Source organism: Ailuropoda melanoleuca, chromosome 16, assembly GCF_002007445.2.
Source record: "Ailuropoda melanoleuca isolate Jingjing chromosome 16, ASM200744v2, whole genome shotgun sequence".
Lineage (NCBI taxonomy): Eukaryota > Metazoa > Chordata > Mammalia > Carnivora > Ursidae > Ailuropoda > Ailuropoda melanoleuca.
The window spans coordinates 5,256,344-5,270,686 of record NC_048233.1 but is presented as its reverse complement, the minus strand read 5'-3'; the positions used below and the strand labels follow the sequence as shown (position 1 = coordinate 5,270,686).

General features: G+C 48.8%; 1 protein-coding gene across 1 annotated transcript; it reads left to right on the top strand.

The window, feature by feature from the left end:
* Positions 1-678: 678 nt before the first annotated feature.
* Positions 679-12,878, top strand: FGF6 (fibroblast growth factor 6). Its single transcript, XM_002920444.4, has 3 exons — positions 679-1,059; positions 2,000-2,103; positions 12,702-12,878. Exons 1-3 carry the CDS (start codon positions 714-716, stop codon positions 12,876-12,878), a joined length of 627 nt encoding a protein of 208 aa, XP_002920490.1. The 5' UTR covers positions 679-713.
* The last annotated feature ends 1,465 nt before the right edge of the window (positions 12,879-14,343 follow it).

The following is a 14,343-nucleotide window of genomic DNA, read 5'->3' as shown; positions in this document are numbered from 1 at the left end:
AGCTTACCTTGCCATGAGCTACCATGAGCTCTTTCCATGAAACGGTCTCTAGGGTAGCTCAAAGGCCATGGTCATCACCTGCCACCAAGCTTTCCCTATCACTGTCTTTACCCTTTGCCCTCTAAATAAGGAAGCCAGCATCACTGCCAGGCCAAGAACTTTTGCCCAGTTTGGGTTCTGGGTGGCCTCTTGCCTCCCTCTTCCCCTGGGCCCCCAGCCAAATCCTCCCTCCCTCAGAGATGCTCTCTGCTCACTTCATTCCTGCCTCATAGCTGGAATGACAGTGGCTCCCAGAATCCCTGGGGTGTGGGGAGGGTGATGGGGGTCTGGGGAGGCAGCCAGGTCCAGGAGCAGGTTAATGTTACAGCCCTGGATAAGTGAGCTGGGCCAGTTGACGTCAGGGTGATGATGGGTGGAGGGGAGGGCCAGGCTGCTGAACTATAAAGATAGGTCAAATCAAATATAATCAACTCGGGACGGAGCAAGCCGGCAAGCTAGACACCGTCCCCAAGCCATGGTCCCTACCAGCGGCGGCTCAGCCTGGGTCCCTCTGCTCCCAACCCGAGTGCCCAAAGCAGGCTTTGGTTTCATGTCAGCAGCCTTCATCTGCCTTCCAAAAATAAGCCCCTGCCGCCATGCTGAGGGGAGAAAAACAAGAAGGGCGGTATTTTTAGGGCCATTAATTCTGACCACGTGCCTGAGAGGCAAGGTGGATGGCCCTGGGACAGAGGCTGTTCATCACTATGTCCCCGGGAGCAGGACGTCTTCAGGGCACGCTGCAGGCTCTCGTCTTCCTAGGCGTCCTAGTGGGCATGGTGGTGCCCTCGCCTGCAGGCACCCGAGCCAACAGCACGCTGCTGGACTCCAGGGGCTGGGGCACCCTGCTATCAAGGTCTCGAGCTGGACTAGCTGCAGAGATTGCTGGGGTGAATTGGGAGAGTGGCTATTTGGTGGGGATCAAGAGGCAGAGGAAGCTCTACTGCAACGTGGGCATCGGCTTTCACCTCCAGGTGCCCCCCGACGGCCGGATCAGCGGGACCCACGAGGAGAACCCCTACAGTGAGTGCCAGCTGCAGCCAGTTGGGAAGCTGGGGGCTTGGGCTCAAGCAGGGCTAAAGGACAGTGGGGACTTGCTCTGGTGCATGGGATCCTATTATAAGGAGAGAGAAGTGTTATTCCCAAGCATAGCCACCTCCCCCAGACTCCCTTGGACTGTGCTGAGTTGCAGGCTTAATATGCTGAGGTCCAAGCATTCTGGTGTCCTTTGCCATCACCCCGCAGAGCCCCGGTGGCACTAATTACTTCAGCATTACAGGCATATCCGTGGCCGTATAACACCACCAGAACCATCAGCTTGGAAGCCGTAAGGCAAGGGTGGTGAGGGTAAGTGAGGGTACTAGGACCAGATAAGACCCAAGCTGATTTTTACATAGCTTCCCTCTTTGAGAAGGAAAGGCAAGTGATTTGCAAAATCCCCTGCTGAACCACGTCATTTTTATTCCAACCTGCCCCCTCTGTCCCCAGGCTCCTTGTCCTACAAGCTGATGGGTTGCTGCATAGATAGACTCCCCGTCCAAGGAGGGACAGGGGTTGCAGGATCCAGGCAAGCCATCAGCCACCGTGTGGCCACAGTGTTTGCACGTTCAGATGGGCAAAGATTTGTGGAAACATGTGGAGTATCTACTTTATTAAAAAACTAGTCAGCATTCATTTTTCTACCCCAGGCAAGGACCTCATGTGATTAAGTCAGTGAAAGCTAATCTGTTGTAGACATGCTGTAAGCCTTGGCTCATCAGAACCCCCCTTGTGGAACAGGATCTTTGACAGTATAGTGGCAGGACTTGCCGAGTCCAAAGTGAGATCAGGGATAGAGGCGATAAGGGTTTGGCTTTCTAGGAGCAGGGCACGGGCTTAGATGTCCTTGTGGCGTCACCTCTAGATCGACGTCCCACTCTGCTCTGCACAAACCTTGGGTAATGTGGCCCCCGTTCTTTGTCAGGCCTGCTGGAGATTTCCACAGTGGAGCGGGGTGTGGTGAGTCTCTTTGGAGTGAAAAGTGCCCTGTTCGTTGCCATGAACAGTAAAGGGAGATTATACGCAACGGTGAGTCCATTGGGCCGGGGGGGGCGGGTGCTCCAGGTTGTGGAGTTGCTGCTTACACAGTTGAAGAAAATACTACAAAAGCTTGAGTAGAGAAGTGCATATCTGTCTAGAACAAGAAGGAAGGGCCCGGGACAGTAACAGGCCTGACTCTCATGCTTCACTCTCTTCACAGTTAATTCGCTTCTGCTCAGGACCATGTTTTCCCTGACCCTTCCGTCCTTTGTAATTAAATCGGATCATAGCTCAGGAGGCTACTGGTTCTGAAGGAGACCTACACCCTGGCATAAAGCCGTCACCCAGGCTTATGGTCGGGTGTGATCCCCTGAACTGGAGAGGCCCAGAGCATCAAGCTTATCTTTCAGCTTGCGGTGCTGTTCCCCGAGCCCCCGCCCCCACCCTGATAGGTACCCCTGCCTCGAGTGCAGCACACCTTCAGCAAGGTGTTGAAAGTTTACTTTAAGGTTTTAAGTCCTCTGACCCCTCATCCCATAGGCTGGAGAAGCACCCTCCTATTCCACCCTCTGGGCTGACACCCCACCTCTAGCCCCCTCCCCCTCTCAGATCACCCCTGGGTGGGCGAATGCGAGCCCTTTGGTGAACCTAGCCAACTTCTAAGCATATTTACCAAAATCTCTGCTCTCTTTGACGCTCTCCATCCTGGGGCTCTCCTATGATTCAGCTTATTCCAAAATACGGGCTGGGAAAACATCGCCATGAAGTTAAAGAAGCTGGGAGTTCTTTTGACAGAAATAAGAAGGCTAAAAAGGTAGACCTCTGAGCAATTTTCAAGGAATACCAGAGTTATTTACGGGAAGGGCGTGGAGTGCTGTTCTACCTCTCCTTGGAGACAGACTGAGCATCAGGAAGGGAGCAGAGAGATCTGGGATTGGTGCCGGGGGCTGGGGAGGCTATCCCTACAGAGGAGGTCTGCTACCTACCCAGAGAGGGTGCTCAGGTGGCCTCTTCCCCATAATCTTTAGTGCTGACACTGAGTCTGGGTTGGTTTGCATGGAGACAAGGCATGGATTAAAAGTGCGTTTCTGAAGTAAGAGGAATAGCTGGAGGGTAGATGGTGCCAGGAACCAGAACTCGGGCCCCAGTCTGTACACCAAGCACACTTTTGCTGCAGGTGTTATGCGCATTACCTGCAGAGCCCGGAGGCAGGTCCACACACAGCCCTGACTGGACAAGAGAACTTGGAAACCCCACGTCCCATCTGTAAAGGGAGGATGAAGATCGCAGCACCTCCCGGGGGTGCTGGGGGATAATGCTTGTAAAGCACTCCGCAGGGTGCCCGACAAACAGTAGGTGCTCAATACAGGGTGGCTATTATACTATCAAAGGTGGGCGAGGCACCCTGTTGTGAAGCTCTGCACCCCTCTTTCCTAGAAGTGAGGCATGTAGGAGGACCTTCTGTATCTGCGGCATCCCGGTAACTTGTTCACAGACTTCAGGGACCTCCATCAGGGATGCTCAGTTCAGCAGGGCTGGCATGGAGGCCTGCAAATCAGTTTGTTTGCTGTTTTTGAAGCTTCTCTGGGGTTTCTGAGGCACAGGCAGGCTTGGGGACTACCAGGCTACATGGGCTTTGGAGGGCTGGGCAGTTGAAACCCAGCATGAGGCTTGGAATTCCAAGACATCCTTTTTATCAGACGCCAGTCTGCACAAAGGTGGTGGAGAACAGGGGAGGCCACCTGGGACCAACGTAGGTTTGGGTGTAGCAGGACCCCTTCCTGTGGAGTGAGTCATCCCAAAAAGTCCCTTCTTGCCAGCCTGCACAGTGCAGTTCCTGGGATCCCAGTGACTGGAGAGCCAGGAATGGGGGCTGTTGGCTGTGGCACTGTCTGCAAGGGACCACTAGACAGGTAGATCTCTGGGAAGGAAGCCCAGATGTCAGAAACCCTTACATAGTATTTCTTTCTTCTTACCCAGAAGGATGTTCAACTCTGAGGCAGGGAAAGGGTATAAATACAGGAACATTTGTCCACTTGCCACTTGAAATATGTGGCCCTGGTAAGAGAACCTATATGAGATTCCAAACTCAGAGCTTTAATCACAATCAGAGATAGCACAGCAGGGGGGGCCGGGTAGCTCAGTCTAGTGTCTAACTCTTGATCTCAGCTCAGGTCTTGATCTTAGGGCTGTGAGTTTAAGCCCTGCATTGAAAAAAAAAATAGGAAAGAAAAGAAAGAAAGAAAACATTTAGAAAGCACTGCAAAGGGGTAAAGCATTGAGTAGGGAAAGGGAAGGAGCACCCCCTGAACTGTGGGTTGACTCCTGATGTAGGAGACACCCGTGCCCCGCCCCCAGGGCCCGTGACTTCAAAGAGGATCAAGTAGGTCCATGAGCTGGAGGAGTCACTCAATGAACACATTCAGGGAAAAGGGGGAGGGGGCTGTCCTGAGGAAAGACATTGTGCTCACTGCGCCCTCCCCCTCCTATTCCCCTGGAGCATTACGTCCAGGAGCACCTTGTCTGAGGTGGGAGCTTGTGTTCCCTGGAGCCCAGGGCCCGGAGACAGAGAGCAGGGCTGGACGAGGGTGTTTGGCCAAAGTGTGCCCCAAGCTTGCACAACTGAAGCTTTGTGTGGCTGTCCACCAGATGCTGCTGAACCACCTCTCCCCCTTCGACCCCTTCCTGCTGCCCCTCGGGGGCCTGTTATCACAGTCTAAAAAAACAATTGCCAACTGATCCCGGGAGCCAGGAAGACTCCTGCTGGGTGATGATTTCATTCACACTATTTCCCTTAAGCCCCTAGAGCTGCCTCATCTCCCTGGGCTCAGCTGCTACGGCCTGCAGCTAAATGAAATTTCTCATGGGGGGGAGGGGACCCATGCTGGGGCTGGAGATAGGGGACAGCTCATGGGCAGAGAATAAGAGCCCAGAAAAGCCACCCAGGAGAAGTGGCCTCCTACATGTCTCACCTCTAGGAAAGAGGGGCGCAGAGCCTCATGGCAGGGTGCCTCTGCTACCCCATATTGAGCACCTACTGTTTGTCAGGCACCTTGTGGAGTGCTTTCCAAGCATTATCCCCCAGTACCCCTGGGAGGTGCGTGTGATCTGTATCCTCCTTTTACAGATGGGACACAGGGTCTTTAAGTTCACACAGTCACAGCTGTGTGCAGACCTGCCTCCGGGCTCTGCAGGTAATGCCCAGAAAGCCCAGAGCGGAAGCGCATGAACTGTGGGACTGCGATCCGAGTTCTAGCTCCTGCCACACCTACCCTCCACTACTCTTTCATGTGGGGCAAAGTCACTGACCTTCTCTGGGCCTGGACCTCTGCTCTCTGGATGTAGCCAGAGGCAGAAATCAGTGAATTCCAATCCCCTTCATCCTTTTAACAATAAAATTGAAAAAAAATCAAGGATCTCCAACTGACGATGTTCTATGAGAATCCTTTAGCCAAGAAAACTGTATGCTGACAACAAGCTAGTAGGTTATGCTTTGCAGCGATTTTAGTTTTACTAATTATAACTGTGCCTACATCCTTTTCATCAATAGTAGTATGACAGCATGCAAAACACAGTATTTGTTTCATCCATCAAGGCCTTTGATTATTCCTTCGGGCATTACTGTGGGAGAAGGGAGGACCAAGCCATGCCCTAGCTCAGCAGCAAAGCTCTGAGAACAGATTCCTGAGGGGATTTGTCAGCTCCTAGGGGAAGGACTGGGGGTGGGACCTGAGAGCCCTGCCTGCTACAAAGAGCTCCACAGGAATGAGAAGAATGATATGCCTGCTGAAAACCTTTGCAAACACTTCTAAATCGACAACGCTGTTATGTGTTAGGAAAGGGAGTTGCCATAGACAGACCTCCTCAGAGCTGAGAGACGTTATTTCTCCGTTTCAGCTAAGAACAGAAGAAGAAGCAGTCCGGGGCTGCAGAAAGAAGGGTCTTAAGAAAAAGAGCCTTTTTTTCCCTGACTCCCCACCTCCTTAAATACCCACCCTTCCCCTGCATATTCACAGCCAGGAGTAATAGGGGCAGGTGGCCAAGGGCAGCCCTGGGAGGAAGAATTTTAAAGACAAGAATCCACCCCCAGCAGTCCGGGTGACTTAGCTCTGCCTGAAGACAAGAGGATGGATGTCTCATCCACCTGCCCCACTAGAATGGGCATTTCCGCCAGAGGTGACATGCTGAAACAGCCCTTTGCAAAATGCCCTTCTCCATGGTAAGAGCTGATCGCTTTGGAGTTTGGTTCCACATAAGTCTGATTAGACCTACATGGAATTTAAGACGTTGTCACACTGGGGCCTGAGGCCCAACAGGCCCAGGAAATGTGATCCGGTGGAATTATTTTCATTTGTTCAAGTAATAATATATGGTAGCTGCTTTTATTAACACGGCGTTCACTCGGCACGAGTACTTTTCTCACCAGAGCCGAGCAGCCAGCCCTCCCAGGCCATGAGAACCGGGCTCGGGATGTGGGAGACATGGATTAAGGGGCTGGGTCTGGACACCACGTTGGGCATCAGTCTGGACAGTGGGAAAATCCCATTGGCCTGAAGCATCGGCTGCTTCAAAGAGTTCAGGGAAATGGTTTTGGCCTCCTGCCACCTGAACCCCAAGGATGGGTCAGAGGGGTGCAGAAAGGGACAGGCAAGGGAGATAGAGGGCTCTGAAAGCAAACTTTATCCACTTGTCTTGTTTCACTTTAGATCTGTACACAGTTCTGGGGGAAGGCTGGGAATCTGAGCAAGGCTAGAGAAAAAGAACCAAATGGAGAGAAACGAAAGTAGGAAAACATTTTTTTAAAGGAGAGGGAATTTGGGGCACCTGGGTGGCTCAGTCGTTAAACGTCTGCCTTCAGCTCAGGGCGTGATCCCAGAGTTCTGGGATCGAGCCCCACATTGGGCTCTTCCACTGGGAGCCTGCTTCTTCCTCTCCCACTCCCCCTGCTTGTGTTCCCTCTCTCGCTGGCTGTCTCTCTCTCTCTCTCTGTGTCAAATAAATAAATAAAATATTTTAAAAAATAAATAAATAAAGGAGAGGGAATTTGAATATACAAAATAGGATGACAACGGAGAGCAAAGCACAGTGCGTACAACCACAGTCGTGCGCATTTAAACAACGTTTCAGGAGCCCCGGTTGCTAGGAAAGGCTGGATTTTTAAACTGGATACATTCTAGAATGGAGGATATGGGCAATGCCCTCGGAGTTTCTTGCCTGATTGCCTGAATCACTCAGTTTATCTCCCTTCCCTTCCCTCCCCACCCTCCTCCCCCATGCTGGCCCCACAGTTTGATTTCCTCTCTGGAGTTTGCAAACCACACTCGAAACATCTCCTGTAAGCACCTTCCAGATCAGAAATGAATCCTCCTGGAAACTGACGGGCAGGTTACTCTCCAGGGATGTATAAATTAGAACAGAGAGGAAAGCAGTGGGTGGCAGGGGCCGGACAGGACAAGGGGGGACCACCAGTTTCTGATACAAATGTTTCCTTACTCCATTTCCTGGCCCATGTTTTATCCTGAATTCCTTTCCTGCTTTAAATAATCTACTTACATGACTAGGTAATACATGAACATGGTATGAGGGGAGGGGGGTGGAAAAAGGTGCAAAAGAATATGCCATGGAAATTTAGTCCCCTTCTCACCATCATCTTGAAACCACTAGTATCCACCTCCCCAGAGAAAGACACTGTACCGTCCTTGTGCGTCCCTCCAGGAAGAACCTGTGTCCCTGTGAGTGTGCCCTCACTGTTATCTTATAAAGTCACACAAATAAGAGCCTCTTCACTTAACAATATGTCTTTTTTTAATAATATTTTTTATTATATTGTTAGTCACCATACAGTACATCCCTAGTTTTTGATGTAAAGTTCCATGATTCATTACTTGCGTATAACACCCAGTGCACCATGCAATACGTGCCCTCCTTACTACCCATCACCAGCCTATCACAATCCCCCACCCCCCTCCCCTCTGAAGCCCTCAGTTTGTTTCCCAGAGTCCACAGTCTCTCATGTTTCATTCCCCCTTCTTGTGGAGGTCCCTTAAAAAGTTAAAAATTGAGCTACCGTATGACCCAGCAATTGCACTACTGGGTATCTACCCCAAAGATGGAGAGCAGGGCCATATGCTCCCAAATGTTCATAGCAGCATTGTCCACAATAGCTGAATCGTGGAAGGAGCCGAGATGCCCTTCAACAGGTGACTGGATTAAGAAGAATTGGTCCATATATACAATGAAATATTACTCAGCCATCAAAAAGAACAATTTCTCAACATTTGCTGCAACAGGGACCGGACTGGAGGAGATAATGCTAAGCGAAATAAGTCAAGCAGAGAAAGATAATTATCATACGATTTCACTCATTTATGGAACATAAGAAGTAGGGGGGGGTTAACAATATGTCTTTGAGACCATTTCAAGTCTGTGCACATGGAAGTTCTGTATTTTTTCATGGCTTATAGTATTCAATTGTGTGAATCTGCCAGGAACTGAATTAACTGCATCCTTCCTAATAGACGCTTGGCTGTTTTTGGTCTTTTACTATTATAGGTAATGTTGCAGTGAGTAACTCTTGTACATGTGTGGGAGTGTGTCAGTAAGATAAATTCCTAGAAGCAGGATGATTGGTCCTTTTTATTCTAGTAGATATTGTCAAATTGCTCTGTATAGAGGTTATAACAATATACACGCCCACAGACGTTAAATGAGAATTCCTAGTCTTCATGCCCTCACCAATGAAAGAATATTATCAAGGGGTGCCTGCGCAGCTCAGTTGGTTAAGCATTGGGGCTCTTGATTTCGGCTTGGGTCATGGTCTCAGGGTAGTGAGATGGAGCCCCAAGTTAGGCTTCAAGCTGAGCGTGGAGCCTGCTTCATACTCTTTCTCCCTCTTCCTCTGTCCCTCCCCTCCCTGCTCACACAGTCTCTCTCTCTCTCTCAAAAAAACAAACAAACAAAAAAAAAAAATATATATATATATATAAAATCAAACATCTGACTTCTTTTAATCAAGCAATTAAGAATGTTATCTCACCATTATGACCTATATTTCTCTTATTAGGTGTATTTTTCATGTTCAAATGTTAACTTATTTACTTTTCTGTGAATGGTGTGTTCATAAACACTGTCCATTTCACAGTTAAGGGTTCTGAATATAGTAACAAAATGTACTCTCTGACACATAGACATTGCAACTATTTATTTTATTATTTTATTATTATTATTATTTTATTTTTTAAGTAGGTTTCACACCCAGCGTGGAGCCCAGCATGGGGCTTGAACTCATGACCCTGAGATCAAGACCTGAGCTAGAGCTGGACGCTCAACTGACTGAGCCACCCAGGTGCCCCAACATTGCAACTATTTTTTAACTGAGCTTGCTATTTATATTTTTGTTTTAAGGCAATTTTTTTCCAGGCAGAAGTCAAATTTATTGGTTTTGCTTTTTTTATGGCATCTAGTTTTTTGTGTCCTGCTCAAAAAGATCTTCCCAACTCAAGATTATTTAAACAATTTTTTTTTCTGGACTTTTAGGCCTTGCTTTTTCACATTTAAATCTTTGCTACTTGCAGAATTTATTGTAATGTAAGGAATGAAATAAGAAATCAAACTTTATTACTATTATTTATTTACTATTCTTATTGGATATTATTGAGTTGTTCCAACACCATATTTTCTCTAGTGATTTGAAATCTTACTTTTATTTTATATTAATTTCAGATCCATTTTTATTGTATTTTTTAAATAATTTTTTATTATGTTATGTTAGTCACCATACAGTATATCCTTAGTTTTTGATGTAGTGTTCCATGATTCATTATTTGTGTGTAACACCCATTTTTATTTTATATTGACATATATTTGGATCTACTTCTGAACTCTGTATTTTGTTCATCGATCTGTACGAGACATTCTTTCTTTCTTTTTTTTTTTTGTTTTTTTTAAAGAGAGAGAGAGAACACATGATGTACATGTGCACACAGGCTGGGGTGGGGGGGAAGGTGGCAGAGGGAGAGAGAGAGAGAGAGGGGGAATCCCAAGCAGGCTCCATGCTCAGCGCAGAGCCCCACATGGGGCTCGATCCCAGGACCCTGCGATCATGGCCTGAGTCGAAATCAACAGTCCAACACTTAACCAACTGAGCCACCCAGGCACTCCTGCACCAGGCTTTTAATCAGCGTAGTTTTATTTCTCAGTTAAATTTACAGTCAGTCCTGAGTGTATTTTCTCCTGGTGTTGTTGCTCCAGAGCTGAGCTCATCAACAATCTTAGTTCCCGTGGCTGACTCTACACTCCATGCACAGGTAAAGAAAATGGTCAGGAGAGGCCCCAGAGAGTAGTGCCGGAGCGTCAGGCTCCGTGGATCCTAGTTCCGTGCCCTTCTCGTACAAGCTCATGGTCTCCGAGTCACTTGGTCAATAACTGCAGAGCTTAAAAGTGAAAATGTCCAATAACCCACAGCAGGTTTTGCAGGAATGGCGATCCAGGGTAAGACAAAGTCTTTCAGGGCTTTTAATGTAAAGTAGTTCATGATAGAGAAGAATTAGAGTAAAAACAGTATTTTTTACTTTACTGTGTGACAGGCGTTATACCAACGACTTTCTGTACGTTATTTCAATTCATGCTCACTCCAATACTATGACATAATTATTCTTACTGCCCCCCACTTCACAGATGAGAGAATGGAGGTTAAATCAAATGAGGGAAGGTTAAATCACTTGCCCAAGTTCGCATAGTTAAGTAAGAGGTGAATCATCATTGGGGTAATCTCAAAGCTAGTGCACACATATGCTCTGAACCCACTTCGATTAGTTTACGCTCCCTACCTTTGGGAGAGTCCTTCCACAAAGACTTACTGAACATTGATAACAAGGGTAGCTTGTGAAAATGCAAGCTCCCTAGTGTGGTACTAGGAAGCCAGCTGGTGTGGCTGACTAAAGATTTCACATTCGTCTCAGGTAAATTAACACTTGTGGAAGTGCTTTATAAACAATAAATGGGGGTGGGGGGGTAGCGTGGGGAAAGGAGGAAGGGACAAAGGGCAGGGGAAGAGTGGGCTGTTCCCTCCTTACACTGCACTGCCCCCTTGCTCACTCTCATGCTGCATTGAAGGAGCCGGTCATGGAGTAGGGGGAAGGGGAGGATCCATCTGTCTCCCTGTTGTCCCTGTTAAATCTTCATCCATTCAGCATCACGTACCTGACAAGACACGATCCTTGTCTCGGGCAACTTGGAGTCTATTGGGAAAGAAGAAGCTGTCCCTGGGGATCACACACTCTTGTGCATGCTGTCTGAGAGGTGCGCCCAAAGAACGTTGGGAGTCTGGGAGCCTAGTGAGCAAGCTCATCACCCTCCGTTCATAACAGGAAGAGGCTCTGGTCCATCCCCCGCCTCCGGCCAGCCCGGGGTGCTTATAGTATGATTCCTTCAGAGAAGGTCAGACGACACCTCTGGCACAGCCCGCCAGACATTGAGTGGGCTTTTTATAGCCGATGGCCTCAGTCAGCAGGAAGGAGTCAGAAATTACATCCCATCTCTCTCTTTTTGTTTCATTCTGTCTTTCTTTTGAGACTGAATCCCAGATCTCCTGGCTCTCACCTTGCTCTCTCTTCCTCTAGACCCCACAGAGCCACTTCCTATCCAAAGCACAGAAACCTCCCCAGCCGCCCTCAGTGGTGGCCCCGAAGGCCTGGGGAGGAAAGGCCCTCTTTTCTAGGAATAAAGGAGGACGTGGGTGATATAGCGGGAATGAACTTGTTGATGTGTGACAGGAAGTTCAGCATTCATTTTCTGAACAGATGGTCCACACGCGCTTCTCTACCAAATTAGCACTCAAGGGGCTGATTTATCACTGGCTCCAGACTCCACGGCACCACCTGCCACAGAGGGAACCAGGTTCTCTTCCCCATAAAAATGGCTGCTTCTCACCATCGCTGTTCCCAAACTTCCCTGGAAAGCTACGAATGTCTAGGAGGCACCAGGCATCTTCTGGGCTTAAAGTCAGTACCAAGAATGAACCTCTTTAAGGGGTAGCAAACCTAGGGCATAAACTGGGAAAGACAGAGTGAGGGGACACCAGTAGAAAGAAGAAAGAGTTAACATAATCAACAGACAACGTTGGAAAGGACTTGGGGAGTCATCTGCCTCCAACCCTCTGCTAACAGCTCCCCACTTGCACCCACAACACACAGCTTGCAGGAAGGGAACAAAGGCTGAGACGGAGGAGCCTGCCCAAGGTCACACAACTATGAAGCAGAGAAGCCACTAAGTGGAGCCCAGGCTCCCAGTCCTCCTCCTCTAGACCACCTCACAGTGGACTTGAGAAAACAGCCTATTTTATCCTTTTCTGAATGGAATAAATTATCAGCCAGGTGCTTAATGGAGAGCACCCTAAACTGAAAGTCAGGAGACCCACACCATGTGACACAGACCTTGATTTCCTCATCCTAAAGGAGGCAACATGAGAAGGGTCCAAAAGAGCTCAGAAGTCTCTTCCTTTCTGACCTTCCACGACTCGGTTCACCTAGGATGGCTCAGATTCCCTGCTGGTTGTCTTACAGAGGGGAGGGGAGGTGCACCCAGTAGGGGGCCTGCTACACCTCATTTATAATTGAGCCTCTGTTGTTTGTCCATTTCTTTGGCAGCCCAGCTTCCAAGAGGAATGCAAGTTCAGAGAAACCCTCCTGCCCAACAATTACAATGCCTATGAGTCAGACCTGTACCGAGGGACCTACATCGCACTGAGCAAATATGGACGGGTAAAGCGGGGCAGCAAGGTGTCCCCAATCATGACTGTCACTCACTTCCTTCCCAGGATATAAGGACCCTGAAAGGAGGCTTGCAGATTGAAAGCAACATCTTTTGTATTGGAATTTTGCACAAATGAACAATCCCCTTCCCCCCCAGGACTCCTGAGTCAGCTTTCTCCTGTGATTGAGGAGAAGGCACACCGGACCCTATGGTATGTAACCAAACCAAGAGAGGGGTTGCAACCAATATCCTAGAATGGCAATGGATACATGCTCTGACCTCAACTGAGGAAAGAAGGTACATGTGGCATATGACTATGTGCACAGGGAAAGGCCAGGGTGGCAGTATGTGTGTTAGTGTATATCTATACATCTTTGTGTAGGTGGTCTGAGCGAAGGCATTGCAGAGTGTCAGGTTCCTTTCTCCCGGTATCACTCCAGCAGGAATCTGCCTGCAAGAATGTCACTTGTCAAACCAGCAGGATTGATGTATACTCCCATTCTGCCTTTTTCCAATCATCCTTCCATTCAGAGGCTATTTGAGTGCATGCATGGGTTGCACAGGCAGTAGGGAGCAGCTGTCCTCTAAGCACAGAGGGCAGGGTGGGAGGGATTAGGGTTTATCTGCAAAACAAAAAAAGTGGGCAGGCTCCAAACTTCCTGCCTATGAGGGCTCTGGGGAAACTGGGCTGCCCTGTTAGGGGAGCTGGAGGAGAAGGGATCCTCTTCTTGAAGCAATGGGGTAGAGCTGTGTCTTGGGCATTTGGGGAAGGCCTGCTGGAAGCGGCGGAAGGGACTGGATGTTCTATGGAGTGCCATTCTGCCCCGAGGATTCAGTGCTGTGTGTGACTCCAAGAACAAGCCAGGGCCAGGCTCCCTGCCCATAACTTTTCCTCACTTTGAACTGGGTCTTATTTTAACCTCAGATGACAAGGATCCTAATAATGGCAACCTCTTTGGCGAGGGGTGTGGGGGTGCAAAATAGGGCATGAAGGAAGTAGAGAGGCTTTGGACTGCAGATGATAATTCCTCTCCAGCTACGTCCGGGAAACTCACCCAAGTCCTCATCTGATACTCTCACTTCCTTCTTGGTCGTCCTCATCTCACTTACACACTGGTGCCTGGATGCAGTAGAATGGGCACCATGACCTCCAGAGTTTGCCCCCTCTGGCCCCCCTACAGTAAGAGAAGAGTGATAATCCTGTGAAATCAACCAGCCAAGCTGAAACAGCTCCTTGCTGTACAATGCCTTCTTGCCTCCTGTCCTTTGAGAGTATTTAAAGCAGAGGTTCCCCCAAGTGACTATAAATGTTGTCTGCCTGGAGCCTTCAGATTCCTGAACCATTGGAATGTTCCTAAATCTGAAACCAGAGAGATCCATATCAGAGTGCAAATATTTTCAGCATACGTGAACCATCAAGTTACAAAATGACCTGACACCCTCTGCTACTCTCAGGGGCCCCTGCCTGCAAGACAACCCCTCATCTGCTACAAATACCTTCATCTTCGACATACCTCTCTATTTGCAGATGCGGCC